At 40.8% G+C, this 24,887-nt stretch overlaps 1 protein-coding gene across 1 annotated transcript; it reads left to right on the top strand.

The window, feature by feature from the left end:
- The first annotated feature begins 20,232 nt into the window (after nucleotides 1-20,232).
- Nucleotides 20,233-24,887, top strand: LOC133497822 (protocadherin-20). The gene is made up of 2 exons (XM_061814012.1): nucleotides 20,233-20,875; nucleotides 21,039-24,887. Exons 1-2 carry the CDS (start codon nucleotides 20,828-20,830, stop codon nucleotides 23,649-23,651), a joined length of 2,661 nt encoding a protein of 886 aa, XP_061669996.1. The 5' UTR covers nucleotides 20,233-20,827; the 3' UTR covers nucleotides 23,652-24,887.

The following is a 24,887-nucleotide window of genomic DNA, read 5'->3' as shown; positions in this document are numbered from 1 at the left end:
TATCACTATTAGATAAGATCACGTTTGAGATTCCTGCTAGGCCTATACATGCTTTCAAACTTGTGGCTTGCCAATAGACATTCACCTGGGACACGCCTGTTTAAAATTAAACTGCCTGAGTAAAAGTATTAGGCCACCTTGATTCCCCGATCATATCCTTTTGCTATAGGAATCCCGTGTCCCGTTGAGGGAGAGGCTGTAGTAGATGAAAATTTTAAATAACTAATATCAGAGACCAGTAAAGCTTTAGTCATTGTCCCTTCTCCTATCTTCAAGCAGCCTGAAAGCCCAAAGAGGTCAAACTGTAGATGAACAGAAGTCCCTGTGGGTGGGCTTTAGCACTCTGACCTTTTTAAGGGCTCGTCCCTGATGTTCATTCCCCAGAGGTGTCGGATTAAAACAAGCCCGGAGGTCAAGTATGCAAAGGCATGCGAGGAAAATGGAACTTGAGAAGGTGATAAAGGACAGGAAGTGCTTTGAACGAGCGTGGAGAAGCGAGGAGTCAAGGACCAGAAAAAGGTGAGAGAAGGAGGTAGAAAAAGAGGGGTCATTTTCCAAAGGACTGCAAGGGAGATGAGGTTCCATTTGCACCGCAACATAGGGCCAATTACTCAGCTGTGTCTGTCACTTTCACATCTTGTTCTCCTTCTTCATCTTCTTCCCTCCTCCCCTTCCTGCCAGTGTCTTGTCCTCTCACTTTCCTTACCTCTCCTCACCTTCTCTTCTCACACCTCTTCTATCACTACTCTAACTATCCATGTGCAGTCAACAGCAACAGATCCCTAAATGATACCAGTGTGCACTGGCAGGTTTTATCTTCCAATGCTACAATAAGAAAGACGGATCTGAGACGAGATAAGATAGGAGCCGCCAGCAGTGACAACACAAACACTTAATGGTGAGTCACATTTTTTGACACAGTACATCACTGCCATCTAACGGTGGATACACCAGAAACACCATCATTAAACCGGCGCTTCTTTTCACAGCAGGCGCTTTTAAAGGAATCATTTTGATACAGTTGTTATATTGAGATATATATTTCCCGATAATGTGATTAAAATGAAAGAAAATGTTGTATATAATGGAATTTGTCAGTGTCAGTAAACAATAAACACCATTAAAAAAAAACTGAAAGTGGAACAGCTTGATGTACTATTAATATTTGACCACAGTACACCACACATATTTTGTGTCTTTCTTATGAATAAACATTTTGGTCAGGAAGTTTATTATTACCAACTTTACACTGCACCGCTTCCTCTAACAATTTGGCATCTAATTATGTGTTGACCCTTCCATTGCCTACTTGTTTACGTCCTGTAAAAATAGGAGAGGAAATTTCAAATGCTACAACTCAGTAAGTCTAAGTTGTTTAATGCTGTCCAAACACTTATGGTGTTTTATTAAGGTTGTGTTTTAACAAGTTGTAAAAATCTCTTTTCATTCAGTCGCTATTTCTGTGAGTCAAACTGTGGATTTTTTTTTTTTTTTTTTGGTGCAAAGTGTCTGCCTGTTTATGTCAGTGTGTATGGGAATGGGTGTTAATAAAGGTGCCAAGTGTTTGAAACATAAAAAATGTATAATCATAGGACCACTGCAGAAATAATGGGACATCTGGTCGAGACATCTGGAGCCAAAGGACTTTTAGGAGCTTCACAGCATCCTCTCACCTTGCGACTAAATTAGGAAAGTGAGGAAATATGGTGGGGGTAAACGATGCTGACAATCTAACAGAGGGAGGATAGTTGTGACAGACTGCAGGGACATTCATCATTTGGAGGTCTTTTTGTTTTGCTCTCCCACAACAATGGGTGAGAAATAATGGCCAGCGTGGGAGTTGCTATGGAAATGTGTGTTCATACAGATGTTTGGAGGAGGTAAAATCTGTATCATCCTTCTTTGATAATAACAGTCGAGCAATTATTCTGTTTAAGGTACGCTGATCTAAGAGGTAAAAATAGTGCTGCAGAAATGTGGATGCATTGTGAAATCCTCCTTTAAAGATCCACTGACAGCCATATATACATTTTAAACGAGATATTTTGATGGAAACTACAAGGCGGCATGGGAAAGCGTTGGCCTCATAGTTCTGAGGACCCGGGTTCGATACCAGCCCCGCCTGTGTGGAGTTTACATGTTCTCCCCGTGCCTGTGTGCGTTTTCTCCGGGCACTCCGGTTTTCTCCCACATCCCAAAAACATGCAACATTAATTGGATACTCTAAATTGCCCCTGATTGTGAGTGTGGCTGTTTGTCTCGATGTGCCTGCGATTGTACCACGCCTCCAGCTGGGAGAGGCTCCAGCACTCCCTGCGACCCTCGTGTGGATAGGCGGCAAAGAAAATGGATGGATGGATGAAAACTACATATAATATTATTCACCTCAATGTCTATACGGAAAAAAAAATGAGCGGAGAGCGTGTCATTAATGCGGAAAGTTGCGGAAGTCTCACTCGACATCCCAGTGGCGGCCATATTGCCTGCAACATCATTTGCAGATGTCACACTGGGACAGTCGCCATTGAGAAGACGCTGTGCTACCTGCAATGGGACAGTAACAAGAGAGATTTTTGGATTTTTCCGATGCTCCTTCTGACACGGAAGCTCTTTTCGAAGAAGAGAACATCTCACAATTGAGTGAAATGACCGGGCCAATATTACCCTATCGTTTTGAGCCATATTTAGATAATATGCAGATCACTTCTAACTAACAACAGACTCCCCGACAGACGGACAAGGAACCCAATAAAATATTAAAAATGACACTACTTACCTAGTAAGCTCGTGTGACACGCTACTAAACTGTCTTTGTACTTCTATTTTGTTATTGTTTTGTGTTGTATTGTATTGTATTGTATTGTGTGTGATTAAATTGTCTTAAACACAGTGCTTTGCTATACTTTGCCAGTTTGACCAAGAGGATTTATTCTAAATTCACACGTAACATATGCTATAAACTGTGAGACAAATGAGTCCCCCCCAACTATTTTTTATACTCTTAAACTTTACTTAAACTCTATACACATCTAACTGTCATTTAGAACCCACAAATTCTCTCGTCCTTTGCACCTGTTCAAGCCATTTTTCATGAAAAACCGGGTGTTTTGGAAATGTGTGAAGAGTGAATCCATCCTCCCAAGTCTTCGAGCAAAATCCAGCAATATATCGAGCCGGCATTTTGGCTTCCACGCAGAAAAAAACAGCTTCTTTCCTGCCAGTAAATCAGGTATAAATACACGAATCCGCCAATGTGGCATCTGCAAAAAACATTACTTCCTGGTTCTTCTCCAACACAAATGGCTGGAGAGGATTTTCATAGTGGGAGATGCAAAAATCCATATACGACAACAGCCGGACGTGTGGTGAAAAAACGGATGGGTCCATTCCAACTGACTTTTCTTTTTATTGAAAACAAAAAAATAATGTTTTACGTGTCGGTGGACCTTCAAGGGTGGCAGTAGCACATACTGCATTACAAAGCTCTCATAGAGTACTGACCTCAACAAATACTTTATTATTTACTATACATCTGTTGAAATAAGTGAGCCCTGCAGTTGACTGGCGACCAGTTAAGGGCATTGTATGCTTTTCACCCAAAGTCAGCTGGGATAGGCTTCAGCACCCCGTGACCCTGAATAGGATAAGCAAAATTGAGAATGGGTGGAGGGATTAAATGAGTTAATGGCTGTAATGTTAGATTACATTCAAATCAAATGTTGGTAACTATCACATGCAACTGGAACAGGATCTTTCCAAAACTACTTTTATAAGACACTGTATAGTATATATTTCTCATTAACTTTCCTCTACTACTATAAAAAAAACCATAAAACTTCTTCAAGTCACATTCTTTTAAATTCTTTTTCTTTTCAGGGGTCATATTTCACAGATTTAAGTTTTTTTTGGCTTGTCCCTTTCGGGGTCGCCACAGCGTGTCATCTCAGATGAACGCACATATGTTTGGCACAATTTTTACGCCGGATGCCCTTCCTGACGCAACCCTTCTCAGGGAGTGGAGGCCCCAGTGGGATACGAACCCACAACCCCTGGTTTATCAAACCAGTGCTCTAACCACTGAGCTACAGGGCCTCCCGGTCATATTTCACAGCTTATTCCTCCAATTTCATATGCCGGTAAAAACTTCAAGACTTTGGGGTTCCGAGGCAGCAAACAGGCCGTCAGTACACCAGTCCCCAGAGTTTGCTTTTCATGGTTAAAGCCTGTGTTGAAAACTGATCTTGAGACAAGCTCCATTTCTATGCAGTTACACACACTGACAGGTTGGCGCGTGTCGCAGAAGGAGAGCTGTCCCATGTGATATCCAAGGAAAGCCAGTACGCTTCTCTTTTGTTTCCCCTTGGCTTAATGTAAGGTCACTGAAAAGGTGGGACAAGAATATCGCAAGGCACTCTGACAGCTTAACCCCTGGGAGAGAAAGTATCGTGTTTATCCAATATCACACCTCCCCAGTTCTTTCTTAAAACTCCTCAGCCACTTTCTTCTCGTTTTGCGTAATTTATCCTTTACCTTTTTCCATGTTCAGAATCACCAATTCTGGTGCAGGACCTGGAAAACAAGCCAACCAAATATACTCTCACTGGCCACAAAATTAGGTACACCCTCACATCCTTTTGACAAGTGTTTATTAAAAAAAAAAGACTTTCTTTTTTTTTATTCTACATGTGGCAGGATGACTTATACTGTATGTTGTACATCACTTTCAGTTACAAAGTTAAAAAAATGGTTTAATAAATGTGTTTGTGGCAATGTACATCAAAATTGGGCATTTTAAAAGGAATTTTGCATTGGGTTCACGTGTTCCTAATATTGTGGCAAGTGAGAATGACCACACATACTATACACATACAAAGTCTGTGGCAAAAAAAATACTACTCTGAAACTACTCTGTGGTAGATTCCTTGGACTCTAATGTCACAGAGAAGTAATAAAGATGTCATCGAAAAGATGCGGAGAAATCCATATTCTTCCTTTTGTTCCACTACCCTCCTAACTCTCCAGAGAGCAGAAGGACATACATCACCTGGAGAGTGTGGTGACATAGAATTATATTGGTTTTGTGTAGGTTGTTTTCATGCAGAATGACCTCAACAGTTTCATGCCTATACAAACAGTACCTTACAAACACGGGTGGATATTGGTGCAAATTGAGTTTGGAGGGGGCCAGGGGTTTGTTAAACAGTCTTATCTTGTCTTATCTTAATCAGAACAATATGATAAGTGTATGCTCGAAGTCCCTGCTTCAGGGAAGGAGGGAGGAGATTCAGCAGAGGACATACTGTACAGTGTTTATTCCCTCTGTGTTTCCTCAGGGTCCCCTCCTCATAATGTGATATGCTCTGCCATGGTGTCTTGTCAGATATGACCTTGAGTGTGTCCATTGTACAACATCTACACCATGTGGTCATTGTGGACCAGTCCAGCAATCTGAATAAAAACAGCACAACAACCGCATCTTAATGATGTACCGCTGAACAGGAGTTGCATTAGCAAACAGCTGAGGTATGTTTGTCGTGTCCAATTTTCAAAACTGCGCAGTGCTGGCTTTCCTTTTAAATTTATGGGTCTTTTTAGTCCTTGAAATTGGCATTTAAAAAAATAACAGCTGTTGCTGTTTACCAATCTGTCTTATATCTTTATTATTCATGTACTGACTGTTTTGATTGCCAGCTCAGTGTCATATTAATGTTTTGTTTTGTTTTGTTTTTAGCTATGGATGGGCATGTAAGCAGTGCTGTAGAACTCTGCTGCATCATACTGTGATAGGTTTCTAATACCTTGACCATCTACTCTTCTTCTTCTTTTCCTTTCGGCTTGTCCCGTTAGGGGTCGCCACAGCGTGTCATCTTTTGCCATCTTAGCCTATCTCCTGCATCTTCCCCTCTAACCCCAACTGCCCTCATGTCTTCCCTCACCACATCCATAAACCTTCTCTTTGGTCTTCCTCTCGCTCTTTTGCCTGGGAGCTCCATCCTCAGCACCCTTCTACCAATATACTCACTCTCTCGCCTCTGAACATGTCCAAACCATCGAAGTCTTCTCTCTCGAATCTTGTCTCCAAAACATCCAACTTTGGCTCTCCCTCGAATGAGCTCATTTCTAATCCTATCCAACCTGGTCACTCCGAGCGAGAACCTCAACATCTTCATTTCTGCCACCTCCAGTTCAGCTTCCTGTTGTTTCTTCAGTGCCACCGTCTCTAATCCGTACATCATGGCCGGCCTCACCACTGTTTTGTAAACTTTCCCCTTCATCCTATCAGACACTCTTCTGTCACATAACACACCAGACACCTTTCGCCAGCTGTTCCAACCTGCTTGGACCCGTTTCATCACTTCCTGACCACACTCTCCATTGCTCTGTATTGTTGACCCCAAGTATTTGAAGTCGTCCACCCTCGCTATCTCTTCTCCCTGTAGCCTCACTCTTCCCCCTCTACTTTTCTCATTCACGCACATATATTCTGTTTTACTTTGGCTAATCTTCATTCCTCTCCTTTCCAGTGCATGTCTCCATCTTTCCAATTGTTCCTCTGCATGCTCCCTGCTTTCACTGCATATGACAATATCGTCTGCGAACATCATGGTCCAAGGGGATTCCAGTCTAACCTCATCTGTCAGCCTATCCATTACCACTGCAAACAGGAAGGGGCTCAGAGCTGATCCCTGATGCAGTCCCACCTCCACCTTAAATTCCTCTGTCACACCTAAGGCACACCTCACCATTGTTCTGCTGCCATCATACATGACCTGTACTATTTTAACATACTTCTCTGCCACACCAGACTTACGCATGCAGTACCACCGTTCCTCTCTTGGTACTCTGTCATAGGCTTTCTCTAGATCCACAAAGACACAATGTAGCTCCTTCTGACCTTCTCTGTACTTTTCCACGAGCATCCTCAAGGCAAATAATGCATCTGTGGTACTCTTTCTAGGCATGAAACCATACTGTTGCTCGCAGATACTTACTTCTGTCCTGAGTCTAGCCTCCACTACTCTTTCCCATAACTTCATTGTGTGGCTCATCAACTTTATTCCTCTATAGTTCCCACAGCTCTGAACATCCCCTTTGTTCTTAAAAATGGGAACTAGAACACTTTTCCTCCATTCTTCAGGCATCTTTTCGCCCGCTAGTATTCTGTTGAATAAGTTGGTCAAAAACTCCACAACCATCTCTCCAAATTGCTTCCATACCTCTACCGGTATGTCATCAGGACCAACTGCCTTCCATTTTTCATCCTTTGTAATGCCTTTCTGACTTCCCCCTTAGTAATCATTTCCACTTCCTGGTCCTTCACTCTTGCCTCTTCAACTCTTCCTTCTCTCTCATTTTCTTCATTCATCAACTTCTCAAAGTATTCTTTCCATCTATTTAGCACACTACCGGCACCAGTCAACACATTTCCATCTCTATCCTTAATCACCCTAACCTTCTGCACATCCTTCCCATCTCTATCCCTCTGTCTGGCCAACCTGTAGAGATCCTTTTCTCCTTCTTTCGTGTCCAACCTGGTGTACATGTCTTCATTGCCTCTTGTTTAGCCTTTGCCACCTCTACCTTTGCCCTACGTCGCATCTCGATGTACTCCTTTCGCCTCTCCTCAGTCCTCTCAGTATCCAACTTCTTCTTCGCTAATCTCTTTCCTTGTATGACTCCCTGTATTATGGGGTTCCACCACCAAGTCTCCTTCTCCCCTTTCCTACCAGATGACACACCAAGTACTCTCCTGCCTGTCTCTCTGATCACCTTGGCTGTCGTCGTCCAGTCTTCCGGGAGCTTCGGTTGTCCATCGAGAGCCTGTCTCACCTCTTTCCGGAAGGCCGCACAACATTCTTCCTTTCTCAGCTTCCACCACATGGTTCTCTGCTCTACCTTTGTCTTCTTAATCTTCCTACCCACCACCAGAATCATCCTACATACTACCATCCTATGCTGTCGAGCTACACTCTCCCCTACGACTACTTTACAGTCAGTAACCTCCTTCAGATTACATCGTCTGCACAAAATATAATCTACCTGCGTGGTTCTACCGCCGCTCTTGTAGGTCACTATATGTTCCTCCCTCTTTTGGAAATAAGTGTTCACTACAGCCATCTCCATCCTTTTTGCAAAGTCCACCACCATCTGCCCTTCAAAGTTCCTTTCCTGGATGCCGTACTTACCCATCACTTCTTCATCGCCCCTGTTTCCTTTACCAATATGTCCATTACAATCTGCACCAATCACAACTCTCTCGCTGTCTGGGATGCTCAGAACTACTTCATCTAGTTCCTTCCAGAATTTCTTTTTCAACTCTAGGTCACATCCTACCTGTGGTGCATAGCCGCTAACCACATTATACATAACACCCTCAATTTCAAATTTTAGTCTCATCACTCGATCTGATACTCTTTTCACCTCCAAGACATTCTTAGCCAGCTCTTCCTTTAAAATAACCCCTACTCCATTTCTCTTCCCATCTACTCCGTGGTAGAATAATTTAAACCCTGCTCCCAAACTTCTAGCCTTACTACCTTTCCACCTGCTCTCTTGGATGCACAGAATATCAACCTTTCTCCTAATCATCATGTCAACCAACTCCTGAGCTTTTCCTGTCATAGTCCCAACATTCAAAGTCCCTACACTCAGTTGTAGGCTCTGTGCATTCCTTTTTTTCTTCTGACGCTGGATCCGGTTTCCTCCTCTTCTTTGTCTTCGACCCACAGTAGCTGAATTTCCACCGACGCCCTGCAGGTTAGCAGTGCCGGGGGCGGGCGTTGTTAACCCGGGCCACGACCGATCCGGTATGGGATTCTTTAGATGAACGCTCATATTTGTTTGGCACAGTTTTTACGCCGGATGCCCTTCCTGACGCAACCCTCTGCATTTATCCGGGCTTGGGACCGGCCTACAGATTGCACTGGTTTGTGCCCCCATAGGGCTGCATTTGACCATCTACTCTATATACCAAAATGGGTCAACAAAATATAGCCACCTTTTTGTTTGTGATACTCTATGAATTTGGGGACATTGCTTGCTAACTAGGTAGCCCACTGCTTCAGTGTGTGCAACTGTGGATTTGTTCAAGAAAAGTGATTTTTGTTATAAAATGAACAGAAAGATGGAAAAACAGACACAAGGCACATACACACACACACACACACACACACGGAGTTCTGCGCTCAACTGAGTGTATGACATAGGAATCTTTGTGAATGACGACCTTGATTTCCTACACACATACAGTCGTAGTAATGCTTGTACGTATATGTTTGTTTTGTAATTATGCCTCACAAAATGATTTTTGAGATGTATGCCCTGTTTAGCACATCTGCCTCATAGTACTGAGTACCTGGGTTTAAATCCAGCGGCGGCTGGACTCTGCATGTTCCTCCCGTGTCTGTGTGGGTTTTCTCCAGGTATTCCGGTTTCTTCCCACATCCCACAATATGTTAAATAGCTAGGTAGGGTAATTGAAGACTCTAAATTGCTCATAGGTGTGAATGTGAATGGTGCCCTGTGACTGGCTCGTGACCAGCTCAGAGTGTTCCTCGCCTCCTGGCTGCAGATAGCTGGGAGAGGCTGCACTTCACCTGCAACCTCAGTGAGGATAAGTGGTAAATACAATGGGTGGACAGACATATGGATGGATGCCCAAGGTCAAAATGACATAAATGTGATCTCTCTTTTTCGTGCCACATTTCACACAAACACTATCCCAGGTGTCACTGCACTGAAAACACTGTGCCTTTTTAAAAAGAAATGAAAATTCATACACAAACATTTGAACGATGCTCTTTAAATCTGTATCCAATGTTCAGTTATTGATATTTCAAATGAGAATGAACAGAATATATGTACTGTTTATAAAGAATCATTGACAACTGAGAATAGTTAGTGTGCCTTTTGATCTATCTATCAATCCGTTATCTGAGCCGTTTATCCTTAACATTGCAGGCTCTATTTTTATAGAATGCACAATGTGTGCGGTAGAGCAAATGGTGGCATATCTTGATTTGCGTGCAAACACAACTCCACATCTAACTTTACGCTAATCCAAACTGTCTATCCATCCATTTTCCATTCCATTTTTCATTTCTATTTTATCTTCGCCAGGGTCGCAGGAGTTCTGGAGCCTATCCCAGCTATCTTCAGACAAGTGGCGGGATAGACCCTGAACTGGTTGCCAGCCAAACGCAGGGCACATAGAATCTAACAGACAGGGCCAGGATTTGAGCCTTGGTCCTCACAACTGCAAGGCAGAAACTCAAACCAGTTGCCCAACAATGCCGCCACACCCATAAATAAATAAATAAATACATGGGGAATGAACTATATTCGGCGCCGTGGTGATTCAGCTGGTAAAGTGTTGGCCTTACAGTTCTGAGGACCCGGGTTCGATCCCGGCCCCACCTGTGTGGAGTTCTCCCCGTGCCTGCGTGGGTTTTCTCTGGGCACTCCGGTTTCCTCCCACATCCCAAAAACATGCAACATTAATTGGCCACTCTAAACTGCCCCTACGTGTGATTGTGAGTGCGACTGTTTGTCTCTATGTGCCCTGTGATGGCAGCCATTTCAGGGTGTACCCCACCTCCTGCCCGTTGACAGTTGGGATTGGCTCAAGCACTCCCGCAACCCTTGTGAGGATAAGCAGCTAAGAAGATGGATGGATGGATGGATGGATGGATGGATGGATGGATGGATGGATGGATGGATGGATGGATGGATGGAGAATTTTTTTTTTAAAGTAACAAGATAACCTCTCAATTTTAAGGTCACATTGTTGCCTTTTTTTCATTGAAAAAGTTCAAATTTAACATTATAACTTGGGTAGAAAAAGAAAATAAAAGCAATCAGATTTTCTGCAAACCAGATGAAGCTGAATTAGTCTTTCTTAAATTGCATAAAATTGTTTTCTATTGGTTACTGACACCCTGCTGGAAAGACAAAATTTGAACTAATGCACTCCAAAACTTTAAATTAAAACTTTAAAACAGTCAACAGACAGAAACAAGTACCTACGGTGGGCTCAGTCAATCGACGCTTCATTACTGGTCACCCTGACAGGTAATCGTTTTGGCTACTGCTGTGTGGGAGATGCAATACAGTGAAACAACTGTTCCGAGGCAAGGACATACCCAGCATGCACCTTCTGACATGCTCACAATCAAACCAGTAGACTGTATTAGTTCCAACCTGGGTTGCCATTGTGTCTATCAATATACTATAGTAAAACCTCAATACATTGTCATCTCTGCTTCTATTGCGCTCTCTTCAAAATGACATTTGTACAATTTTACAGGAAAACATATTCAGCATTTGAAAAGAGCTGAGGAAAAGCTTGCTGGTTGCTATTAGATGACTGAGACCTTGCATATTATGAGATGCATTTCTGTCAGCTGAGTTGATGCTTTCAAATTAACCAGTTTTTTATCATTTAGAATAAAATCCGTCATACAAAGCTGACCGTAATATTAAAAACAACCAAAAAAGTGGTTTCCATTGGAAGGTTGTCCAGAAACACTAATATGTATAATTCTGACCAGCAGATGGCAGTATAAGAACAAAGACATTAATTCAGCAGTGCATTTTCTATTGCACACCATTTGGGTCCCAGGTGATCTGAAGCCAGTCTTTAACCGTGAGGCAAGGTACACCCTGGACTGATCGCCAGTGAACTATGTTTTCACTATGACTATTGAATTTCAAATGAGTTGAAAACAATTCTTTTAATTTTTGGGAATTTTACAACATGAAAACTCTAAACGGGAAATTCGAAGACATCACACTATGTCATTGCGTATTCATGTAGCTTTATAAAATGTTTATATGTTAATTCCCTATGCATATTTAACTCATCCAAACAGAGATAGATGTCTTGAATTATAAAATATATCATCCACCATATGTAGAGGTTAAAACTGAGACTTTTGACACCATTTCTAACGGTAAAACTTTCTACACATGCAGAAGTGTGTAGTCGGCCTCCTCTGCCTTGTTCTTGTCTCCCAAGTTAACTGAATTGGTAAGATTACCAACTAGTTCTTACGCCAGTGATTCCCCACTATTGTGCTGCAGGAAACTATTCAATTTCACTTAACTAGATAAAGTCAGGACATGCACTTGGTCAGGCAGTGATTATCGACTTTCTCACTAACGTCCCCCAAACTGTCAGGCTTGGTCTTCACCTCTCTTCCTCACTCTTAGTACCGGTTCCCCTCAGGGTTGTGTAGTCACCCATCTTCTGTACACCTTTATGAAACACAGAGGTAACCCATCCAACATTTTCATCAATGATGACTGTGTGGAAATAGGCCACAGTTCTAAATTTGGTGGGATATATACATTACAGACACCCTATCCTGGATTACAAAATACCACAGGAATTGTTAAGAAGAACAGGTAATGTATTCACTTCCTCAGGATTTTCAAGTGAAACAACTTCTGTCAGAGAGCCCTGGTAGCCTTTCTCCGATCAGCTATTGAAAGCATTTTTAACATACTGCATTATGTCATGTTATGCAGGATGCTGTGTTGCGGTAAAAAAAAAAAAAAAAAAAAAACACTACAGAGTTGCAAGAACTGCAGAAAAAGTCATTGGCATCCCTCTTCCACCATTATAGGACATTGCCAAAACCCTTTAGCAGTCAATAGCCAGGGACATCTGTACAGACACTTCTCATACCACTCATCACCTGTCACTCTTTCGCCCTTAGGGAGGCAATACAGGTCAATGACATCGCACATCACAGATTCATCAACAGTTTTTTCCCAAAAAAAACATTCACTCTCTGACTCACCAACATACATCACATTATGTTATATACATCACATACAGCACATTACAAATGGCAGGAAAGGATTCTTTATTTATAATTTTTAATGTGCCGTTCTATTGCCTGTGCTATCTGAACACAAAGATGATTGCACTTTTATACATTTTTACCGTAGCACGTTTAAATGTTGATATATCACATTCAGTGTGTTTAGTATGGTTACTAATTGAATGTTGGTGCGGTTTCTATGTCAAGTGGGGGCATGTGGAATTCCGTTGTGCTTATATGCAATGATAAAAATGAAAACATTAAAACTTTGAGTTTTGTTGCCTCCTCTTTGTGAAACCACCTGCCAGAGAATCTTAGGGCCACAAAGCAGGGTTTTCTTCATCAGTTATTTATTGGTGATCAATTACAGTATTTGCTTACATGTTTTTTGTTTTTAATTTGCTGTTTTGTTTTGCACCTCAGTGCCACCATACCTTCCAGTAGCACGGGTTTTACTAAAAAAGGAAAACCCAGCTGAGAAGCTTCATTTAGTTGAAAGAAATCACTTAGCTGTTGCCACATATGAGAGCGGGAAAAACTGTCGACATTCTTATCAGTTATTAGGTCAGAGATAAGTAGGCCCTCGTTAGCGAGAGATCTGACGTTAGGCGGTTGAATGGTGAGTTAGCAGCACTTTTGAGGAGGGGAGACAACACAATGATTGACAGGGTTAACAAGTCTGGCTGTATGAGAAAGGGACGTGGCTTTGTGAGCCAAAAAGAGCAGTCTAGAAGCTGAAGTGGAAAAATGAAGGAAAGATTAGTTTTTTTCTAATTATAGCTTTGAATGTTGCCTGTGGTTGGAGAAGTACGGCAGTCTCAGTGGTTTCAATGGATCTTTCCAACTCGTACAATAATAGCCATTCAGATAGCCACATTGTCTTAAACCCTGGCTTGACACGCCCCTGTCACCATGTTGTCCCACAAGCCAAGTAGTGGTAGTCAGTAGCGTGTGCTTGGATTAGTTACTGTTATGAACAAAATGGTCCTCAGATGCGCTTGGGGAACGTGCAATTTTGATGAAAGATACCCGGGTAGGTGACAAGGGGCCCGGTTGATTCATTTTCCAAAGCCTAAAACAGACATGACGAAGTGTCTACCATGGATTGAGGCTCACGGAAGAGCGCACGTACAACTAAGTGCGGACAATATTAACAAACACAAGGCTGTATGTTCGAAGGTAAGTGAGGGAGAAGTAGCTTCTCTGAGTTTGAGTTCATTATTATCACTGCTTTATACATTGCAGAACAACTTTCACTTTGTCAGTGTTTACATGCGCAATACGATTCCACTATTTTATCGTGTTGGCTTTCAATATTAAGTTTCTGAGGCGTCAAACTTATTTGCATCGATCGCCAACATTTCGCTGTAACTCTGACATTGCGTCCTGCTCTGGCCAAAATCTTAATTCCATGTACATATCCTTGTGTGAAATAGTTGAGACCTCTCTGTAGAACTCTCTTGGACAAGTCTGAAAATACATACTGCAATATTATCTGGAATACGCAATAAAGAATCAACTTCAAACCTGTTCTGTTCATTTGCCATTTTGAAAGCTTGTGGGACATTGCAACAGTACCTCAGGGGGCGGAGCTTAAGATCGTCAGTCGGAAATGTCCATTGGCAGACCAAAAGCAAGACTGCACAGGCCTGTAGAGGGCATGAATCCCAGAAGGCTACGTAACCAGGAGGAAAAGAAGATGGCACTGGAGACTCCGGCAATTTAGAGTGTCCAATTAATCTTGCATGTTTTGGGGATGTGGGATGAAACCAGAGTGCCCTGAGAAAACCCACGCAGGCACGGGAGAACATGCAAACGTCACATAGGTGGGGCCGATGTGATGGTCTGAGCACTCCCGGTGCTGAAACGTCTCCTCGTGATTAATGCACATGCACGTATATTAATGCGCATGCATGTATATTTTGTAAACTTCCAGCCAGTCTGAAACGTCTACTTTAACGTGTGCCATTCGACAACTTGTCACCGAGCATTCATGTTCGCTATGGACATCTCAGAAAGACAAACACAGCAAACGTACATATACGTTTATATCTTTTGATCAACTTTTGTTTTAAGGTTAGGTTAAGGTTTAAGGTTAGGTTATAACGTATGTTAGCTCCCCCTATGTAGAAGAAGGGGAACTATGAGACCAGGTGATTTCCCAGAAAGCGCCTGCTACGTACCCAGAGTTCCCCTGTTAGTAACGCATGCGCATTAATCACAAGGAGACTTTTCAGCACAGGGGAGCACTCAACCATCACACCGGGATTGAACCCAGGTCGTCAGAACTGTGAGGCCAACCCTTTACAGCAAATAAAGAGCCCTAAATGAAAATGGGCTGGGCACAATGCCTGAATAGCTGACAGAAGGTGAGCCACAGAAATTAATTAAACACCACTGGGCACAAAGGGATGACTGCCAAGACCTAAAAGTAGATGGAAAGATGACATCATTAAACAAATGCAGTATTTGGTAACATGAAAAAGAAGCCATCGTTCTGCAATGGATTGATAATGGCTCCTGCTGCTGGTGATGATGATGATGATATATGCAGTACAAGTCAATTGTGGATCATCTTGGCATGTTTTATTGTTCCATAGTTCTTAGCACAGGGTTTTTGTGTGTTTTTGCAAAAGTCCTCAGAACTGCTTCGACTACACTATATTTTATTCTGATTAGTCCCTATTTTCCTTTTCCTTTCTCATCCTCTGCATGCACACATTGCCATAAGTATAAGTGTGAGTGCTGCTGGACCAAGCGAATTGGGTGACAGTGTTGTGGGAATGAGAGGGGGGTGTTTCTTTTCTTTCCTCCTCTCTGCGTCTATCACTTCTAATGAAGGTGATGTTTTGGTCTGGCTTCAGTGAGGAATAACAACTTGTGACACTTTTTTCGTACCTTTTCTGCTCATTCCAAAGGTTTCTTTTTTCTCCACAAAGGCAAGATTGCTTCCTTAATTTTTCAGTCAGAAAAAAAAATGCCAAAACAATATTTTAGAAACTGTATTGGCAAAAGTTTTTGCTTCCCTGCCTTGACCCACATAGCATATAATCTGAAGTGACATCCCCTTCTCAATCCATTGGGTTTAATATGATGTCAGTCTACACTTTACCACAATAACAGCTTGAATTCCTCTGAAAAGGCTTTCCACAAGGTGCACAGTTATATGTGGGGAAGCGTATTTGTGAGGTCACACACTGAAGTTGGATGAGAATGTTTGGCTCTCAGTCTGCTCTCTAATTCATGCAAAATGTGTTCTATTGGGCTGAGGTCAGGAGTCTGATCATGCCAGTCAAGTTTATCTACACCAAAGTCTCTCATCCATGTCTTTAGAGACCTTGCATGGTGCATCTGTACAATATGTATTTGTGTGTGTGTGTGTGTGTGTGTGTTAGGAGGAAAGTTCAACATATAGCCTGCTAAAACTTGCTGAGTCACAAAGCAATGGCTAATTTGAATGAAAATTTTCCACCATTTTCAGTTGCATCCGGTAAAACAAACCTAAACCTCGATTTTTATTGAGGAATTGGAATTCTTTTACAGATATAACACAGTATAGTATATTTAGTTGACATTTAGTCTATGTACTTTACTGAAATGACAAAAAGTAACATTTTACCATTTTGATCAGTTAATATTGGGGTTTATTAGGATCTGTTATTTTATATTCTGTACACCCGTTAAAAGTGCACTGTTCTCAATAAATAAAAGTAGTGGTTGAATTCACCAGTCGGGTCTTAGAAATTTGGAATTGGAAATCTGTTGAACACCTTTCCACCCTGTTAGTCATATTGTAATTTTTTAAAAATAACTTAATAAATATATAACACAATTTGCATACTTTTATGTATTTACAGAGCTGAAAATTATTTAATAAATGTATGCTTATTTTGTGCAAATGTTTTTTCTTTATGATTTTTTGGGGGGGAGCTTAGTGCCATTTCAATGCTATAATTCTTGCATTACTTATATTCTTGGAAAAAAAATGTACACATTGGAATATGGGACACATAAGGTAGGAGAAAACCTAGTGTGTTTGAATATTTACAATTTGAGATGTTGCAATTACGTCAATGTTCATCATTGGGGGAAAGGTCTCACAATGCACGTCTAAACAATCCAGCTCTATTTATTTTTTTTAGGTTCTTGAAATCTTATAGTACAAATTTTGATGATATGAAGTTAAAAATTTTAATTATGCGTTTTTTCCCCAAAAGTTATCATAGTGAATAGTTATCAATAGCCCCACATGACTGATCTTTAAAAACTGTGTTCCCTCCAACTTTCAATTTGTGAAAATAATTCTTACCCAACAGCTGTTGAGCCATATAGAGCTAATATCTGTGGTGTGGACATAGCCATCTTACCAGCCACAAAGCTGTCACAGCTATCAGGCTAGCTTAACAGCACTTTGATTAAAAAAAGGAGACCATCGTTGATAAGACATCTGTTCGAAAATCTGGGGAGAGATCACCCAGCCTCATTTCACACAGAATCAAATGATGCAAATAAGTAAAAAAGCCTCTTGGCTGGATTAAAACCTTTTTTTTTTAAACCCAGTAGTTACGATTTTTTTAATAGTACTATACTGTATTGTATTGTGTAACTCCCTGGATGTGAAAATTAATTTATATCTATGTAGCAAAATCCCATGAACTAAATGTGACAAAAGCAGGAAGCACACATGCCACGAACTTTATAGAGGAAACACAAAAAGCAGTTCAAACTGCATATCAGAAAATGCATGGAGAATAGCAGTACCAGGAAAAATAATAATTTCACATTGTTTTAATATTCAAGAAGAACTGCAACCCATACAACAGTAGACGAACTGTAAGTATTGTGTATCATTGGACCCATGATAGATAAAATGAATGTGTAAAAATCACACAAAGTCTCAATTGAAATCACTAATCTGTTTGATGAGTGTACAGATGTGAATTCATTGACAATCCCTTGTTTTGCACCATCCTGTCACTCTTCGGGCTTGGTTCAATCCATGCTTTGTTTCCCATATCTGGATTTATGTCAGCACAGCTTTTAAAAAAACAACAACAATTAGACTTTCAGATGACACTTTATTAATACAGTATACACATTGACTGGCCATGATGAACAACAGTGGGCTGTTGTTTCCCCAAGGAACAGTCAGAGAATCCATCGATCCATGTTCTTAGCCGCTTTATCCTCACAAGGGTCGCAGGAGCGCTGGAGCCTATCAGTTCTCTCAACGGGCAAGAGGCGGGGTACACCTTGAACTGGTTGCCATCCAATCGCAGGGGACATAGAGACAGACAACAGTTGCACTCACAATCATACCTAGGGCCAATTTAGTGTCCAATTAATGTTGCATGCTTTTGGGATATCGGAGGAACCCAGATTGCCCGCAGAAAACCCACACAGGCACAGGGAGAACATGCAAACTCCACACAGGTAGGGATTTGAACCCCGGTCCTCAAAACTGTGAGGCCAAAGCTTTACAGCTGTGTTTAATAAGACAAAGAGTTACCGTAAGTATTTCTACTGGCATGCCAAGAGTGTTCATAAATCATAAATGCAATGTAATCTGAGGTAATTTTTCTGTTTATAAAATATTTCATAAACTGAGGTTCCTCTGTAATTCTTTCATGTGGCATTAGTTTGGGAAGTCTCTTCATTCTTGTGATTAAGATGAAGATGAGACCACCATTTTTACTTTTACTTGGACATTTACTTTTCCCTCTCCCTGTATATTGCAAATAGTTACACAGCAGGCCGGCTATTCGCTCTCTAGGCTTTCTCTTCATTACAGTCATTTTTAGTTATTATTGTGTTGTCAACAAATGGTCTTGATTTTTTTTTTTTAATTCCCTTCATTTACTACTTGATCAGCAGAATACTACTACATCTATTTAACATGAGACTGTGGTGTTTACATAATTCACCCGCGGGACCTCGAGTTGGGGTGCGGGGTTCCGCACGGACTGTTTTTGTTGTTGCGCTTCCGGAGGAAAGGTTAACAGAGTTCCCGCCGTTATGCGAGTAGTTTGGTGATGTCGAACAATAAAGCAAGTTCTGTTTCTGTGTCCGACACTCCGCCTCCGACTCCTTTTCTCCGGCGCTACAAGACTACGTTTTTCTTGGTCTCATTTCTTCACCTCTTCTTGATCTACTGTAATATCTTACATAGTGTCCTCTAGTATTCTGAGATACCACAATTGGGTAAAATTGTACTTTATAACAAGATTACAAACGCGTTCCTCTTTTTTTTAAATTAGTGCCTCACTTAAAATACAGAGTTTAAGTTGAGATTTTGATATTTGTGTTGAAATTGCTTCACTAGAAATGTTTGCTGACAAACTGCTATATTCACAATTTGGATTTAAGAAAAATACTGTTGATTATCTAAAAGAGGAAAGTAATTAGTCGTTTATTATTAAGTGAATGTCAAATTTTCTGGTGTAGTCCTAATTGCTTTTGAACTAAGCAAATACATATATATATCATCCTTACATTTGATTATTCATGATGTTTGAATTGTCAGTGGAATAATCAATAACTGATTGCAGCAGGACTGGATGCAAATTATTTGTGACAGGTCTGTCACTTCAGAAATAGTGAGAAAAAGTAAGACATGGCATAGCATTTTTATAAAATAAGTTAAAACCTACCAATTAGTTTTGAAGGAGCAATACAAGGTTCAATGCACTTGTTTGTCAAGAAATATGGATATTGAAATACATTAAATACATAAAGGCAGTATATAACCCATACAAAAAATATATTAAAAACATTTACATTTTTTAGTAAAATGACAAATGGACTTGAAACTGAAAGTATCGGTACCTGTAACTGGACAGAGGACTTGTATGTCTTGATCAGAGACTTGACTCGGGACTTGAGGGCCAAGACTTGTAAAGCAATGACTTGTTTCCACCTCTGGTTTAAGTGTGGATACAGTACAATAGAATAAGTGAAATCATTCATCACAATCGTTCAAGTATATTCTTGCAGCTGGTTGAAAATAGAATTAAGGTTGCTTCATGATTTAAAAAAAGTAACAATTAAGTTATCAGAAAACAAATGTTTGATCTCTGGGTGAAAACACAAGTACCTGCCCACATTCAACAGGTTCATGCTTTTTGCACTTCAAAGCAAGCGGCAATAATGTTCCTAAACTGGAGGCTCACAGTCACGATTTACAAGAATGTTTTGGGGGATTAGTATTTAGATTAAAATGTTGGAGGGGAAAAGGATTCATTGATTATCAACATAAGGGTTGTACGTGTGTCTGTGTGTTTTTTCTGATGGACTTCAATCACTCATTTTCTCTCAAGCAGTATGTTTTCAATCCCAGCAAACAGCTGGCCTGGCATTTAGAACACATGGGGATTAGGGTGGGAGGGGGGGGGTGAATTATTTAAAGGCTCAATCTAGAATCAGACCAGATGACTACGTATGATGCCAAGATTTGCCTTCTGATCATTTTTTGCCATTAACTTCATGAACAAAATTGCTGTGTGAAAATTGTCAGTCCATCCTCATCAGATTATCATACTATTCATTTTTATTTATGGTTTGGTTTTGAAACAATTCTAGATGAAAGCAATCTCTTGTGTGGATGTTTTGCATTTTACTTATTTGGCCCGTGTCAAATGCAACTGTTATTAATTGTGTACCAGCCACAGGTACTACATCCTCCATCTTGTATTGATGTGTGAGTACAAAGAGGGCAAGCAAGTGATGATGCATGTTAAAATCATGTAAAACGAGTATGTACTGTTTTCTGACAACTGCAGATGTCTCAGTGGCCGTTAGGTCTCATTGGTTCGCATGTGGGACTGATTTGCATATTGTGGGAGTGTCCTTAGCCAGTGCTGGGATGAATGAGTTTTTCAAGTCAGACCGCAAGAAGGGTTTGGACTCGGCACAGATCAGCATGGCTCAAAATGCTTTCCTTATTTAAAATGCTGAACCTCCTGCTATAAGTGGAAGCAGTTGTAATTGGCCATAATATAAATATGGTCAACAGAAAATACCCCAGACTTGGCAAAAGAGAGGAAATATGGGTAAGTGGTGTTTTAGTCAACTTTTAAGTAAAAATAAAAAGAGCTTTAGATGTATAGAAACTACTGTACATAGATACAATTGTGTTTCGCAGCAGAACATGACTGATAATATAGATTGGTCTGTTTTTAAGTACGAATGTTTAATGATTATCTTGTGTTGCAGGGATTTTTCATCCTTTTGTTTTGCCCTCTTTCCTGTTTTGCAACTTTCAGCCAAGCAACAGAACTCATCTATAAAATAAAGGAGGGATTACCAACAGGGACCTTCATAGGAGCCATTGGAGTGGACTTAAATTTGGATTTTACTGTTGACCCTCCCTATTTATTCAGTGTGGAACAAAAGAGGCTCAGTGCACAGTATGTGACACTCAATAATATCACTGGAAAGCTTTTTACATCTACTACAGAGATTGACAGGGAGACACTTTGCCCTTATAACGCAAACAGACATGGATGTTTCCTCTCACTGGATGTGTTTGTTCTTCCTCAGCAATATTTTCAGCTCATTAAAGTTAAGATGATCATTGAAGACATCAATGACAACAGACCAAAGTTTCCTGTGGATGAGATTCTTATATCCATACCAGAAAACACACTAATTAATGCTCGCTATGCAGTGGAGCAGTCTGCAGTTGATCCAGACCTGGGTCTTCACGGAGTGCAGACCTACTGGCTTGTGAATGACTTTGGCATGTTCACACTGGATGTCGAAGAAAATGTAGGAGGGGAGCTGACACCCTTTGTCATCGTGACAGAACTTCTGGACCGAGAGACACAAGCTGAATATATCACAGACATTATTGCAGAGGATGGGGGGACCCCTCCTCTACTTGGTGCAGCCACTTTAAAAATTGTAATCTTAGATGTGAATGATAATTGTCCCCAGTTTACAGAGCCACAACTTAATGTTACTCTGCATGGGAACTCCACCAAAGGGACACATTTGGCTCGTCTACAAGCTTTTGACCCTGATCTTGATGCTAATGCTCAGATCAGTTATACTTACAGTGAGCGTGTGCAAAGGGAGACCAGAAGCTTGTTCCATTTGGACAGAACTACAGGGGTGCTAAAACTAGCAGGAATAATAGACACTGATACAGCCACGGTTTACAAACTCATTGTTCTTGCCAATGGCCCTGGTTGTATTCCCGCTGTTGCCACAGTTGCTATTCATTTGATAAAAGTTCAAATGGGACCCCCTGCAGTCATACCCAGATACATCGCACAGGAAAAAGATGGAGTAGTAAGAATGAAGGAATCTGAGCCAGAATATTCTCCTATTGCTTTTTTTACTGTGAAAAATATAGATACCCATGAAAGGGTTGACTGCCGTTTGGAGGGGACAGGTCCTTTCAGAATTGGACCTTATCAGCTTGTCAAAAATGAATACCTGCTTGAAACTACAGCGCCGCTGGACTATGAAATGACACAGGAGTATGAGCTCATCATAGTTGCTGAAAACAATCAAGGGCTTGTCATCAAGACAGTCCTTAAAATACAGATTTTGGATGAAAATGACAATGCTCCAGTCTTTCAGCAGTCTTTGGTGGAAATATTTATTGATGAAAACAATCCACCCAACAGCTATCTCACGCAGCTCCATGCCACAGACCAGGACAGCGAAGCCAGGGGGGAGGTCATATTTCTTCTTGGAGGCAATGCCCCTGGCATCTTTGTTTTAGATCACGTGACAGGTATCCTGAGTGTTTCAACATCACTGGACCGTGAAGAGAAGGAGACATACCGCTTCATAGTGAGAGCAGTGGACCACGGAACACCAAGGATGGAGTCAATTGCAACTATAGTGATAACTGTTCAAGACCGCAATGACAATAGCCCACGCTTTATCAATAAGGATTTCACTTTTTTTGTTCCCGAGAACTTCCCAGGTTATGGGGAGATTGGGGTGCTCTCAGTGACGGATGCTGATATTGGGGAAAATGGCTGGGTGGCACTTTCTATCCTTAATGGAAGTGACATTTTTATGATAGACACAGGCCGAGGCACACTAAGAGCCAAGATGTCACTTGACCGAGAGCAACAGGGGACATATCAGCTGTGGATAGAGGCCGTAGATGGTGGAGAACCTTCGCTCTCCTCTGTAACCATGGTGACCGTACTACTTTTGGATGTCAATGACAATCCACCGATTGTCCTCTTCCCTCAGTCCAATCAGTCCTACATGTTGGTTCTACCCAACACCCTGCCAGGGACATCCATAACAGAAGTGTATGCTGTGGATAACGATACAGGAATGAACGCTGTGATTGCATACAGTATCATTAAAAGGAAGGGAGGAGAGCCCGGGTCTTTTTCCATCGACCCAGAAACAGGAAACATCACTTTAGAGAGGGAACTCAGCAACCGAGGTCTCCACAGCCTCCTAGTAAAGGTCAGTGATCATGGTCAGCCGGAGCCACTTTACTCAATAGTCATGGTTAACTTGTTTGTTAATGAAACAGTGAGCAATGAAAGGTATATTCAGAGTTTGCTGACCAGAGAGGCTGATATTGAAATAGAAGACAGACCTTGGCAGATAAGTCAATTGCAGGAGGGACCTGAGAGGTATGACGTGTTTCCATGTAAACCTGCCCTCATTGCCCTTTCAGTGACATGCCTCAGTCTGTTCTTCTCACTCGTTACACTGACAGTTTGCATATGCTTAAAAAGATTTCAGAAGCAAAAGACAAAATCAGAAGTTCATTTACCTTTGAAAATGAAGAAAGACTCTACAGCGGTCAATAATAGAAAATTCAGGCAAGTCTCAAACATTTGATGTCATTACCACAGATCTGTTTATACCAATGTTTACAACACACACTGTGAGATGAGATTTAATAGAATTGGTCTATTTACTCTATTTGTTGTTCAGCATTTGTCCTTAATGGGCAAACACTCAAATCATAAGGAAGACAAGATACAACAAACAGCAGTAACAAAAATGCCTTTATAATTATACTATTTTTCAGAGTTTTAAATTTAAGTTTATTTGTCAATGTAGCTGCAGTTTGCAGTGGAAGTAGAAGTGCTATTCATCATATTGAGAATGGGGGCTTGACATAAATACCTGCAAACCTGCCAAGTGGGGGTGAATTTCATCAATGGTGGGTAACACCTCTACTCACTAGCCGCTTTTATGGGTTGTATTTCGATTCCCACTCCTGTATTTCGATTGGGAAAAATAATAATTTACTGAACACCTATTACCCAAAAACTAAAATGCATTCATGAAAAAGCTCTGGGAAACTACTAGTCACAGTGGCTGATGAGCAGTAAAGTTTATGTTATGCCCACCTGAGAAATATTTACAATATTTTATCCATATGATGCAAATACTGTAAGTATGAGTACAGTAGTAAATTTTGATGCAGCTCTTTTATTGAATCTCCAGCTCGCTAGATTGTGCAGATGAATAAAATGCTTTGCTCGGTGAGAATACATCCCTAGATTGCTTGCAATACATTTTTCTTTGCCACTTGACTAAACGAAAATAATTTTGTCAAATGAATGGAAAATGATGTTAGCAGTGGCAACAGTAACATTAAATGACAAACGCTTTGGAAATGATATAATAATGTACATATTGTACTGTTTTTCAACTTTGGAAAAACAGAGGTCATCTTTTTAAGGCACAGTTCTTATTAATTTTTACTTTTGTTGTACACCAACCGCATTAACATCTTATCTGTCACAAGTCACACCAAAACATATTTTTTTTGTTGAAATGAAAAATTGTGTTTTGTCTTTTTTTTTGCAGTATTAATATTGTGTCCATGTATTTTGTAAGAAACAGACTAAGAGCCATGCTAACATATTATATGTCTTCATTTGAATGTCGGCTTGAGTAAGAGTCTATTCAATAGAAAAATGTATGCAATGCTAAACAAATGCCTTTTAAAAAGCTTTCTATGAGGTACATTTGTCAATCATTCTAGTTTTTTTTTTTTTTGGGGGGGGCGGGGCGTTAATTAGATCTTCCCCTTGAACCATCCATTTCATAAAGAGAACTGAC

This window comes from Syngnathoides biaculeatus, chromosome 3 (genome assembly GCF_019802595.1).
Source record: "Syngnathoides biaculeatus isolate LvHL_M chromosome 3, ASM1980259v1, whole genome shotgun sequence".
In the NCBI taxonomy this organism is placed as follows: Eukaryota; Metazoa; Chordata; class Actinopteri; order Syngnathiformes; family Syngnathidae; genus Syngnathoides; species Syngnathoides biaculeatus.
The sequence above is the reverse complement of the archived record's forward strand: the minus strand, read 5'-3'. Positions and strand labels throughout refer to the sequence as shown.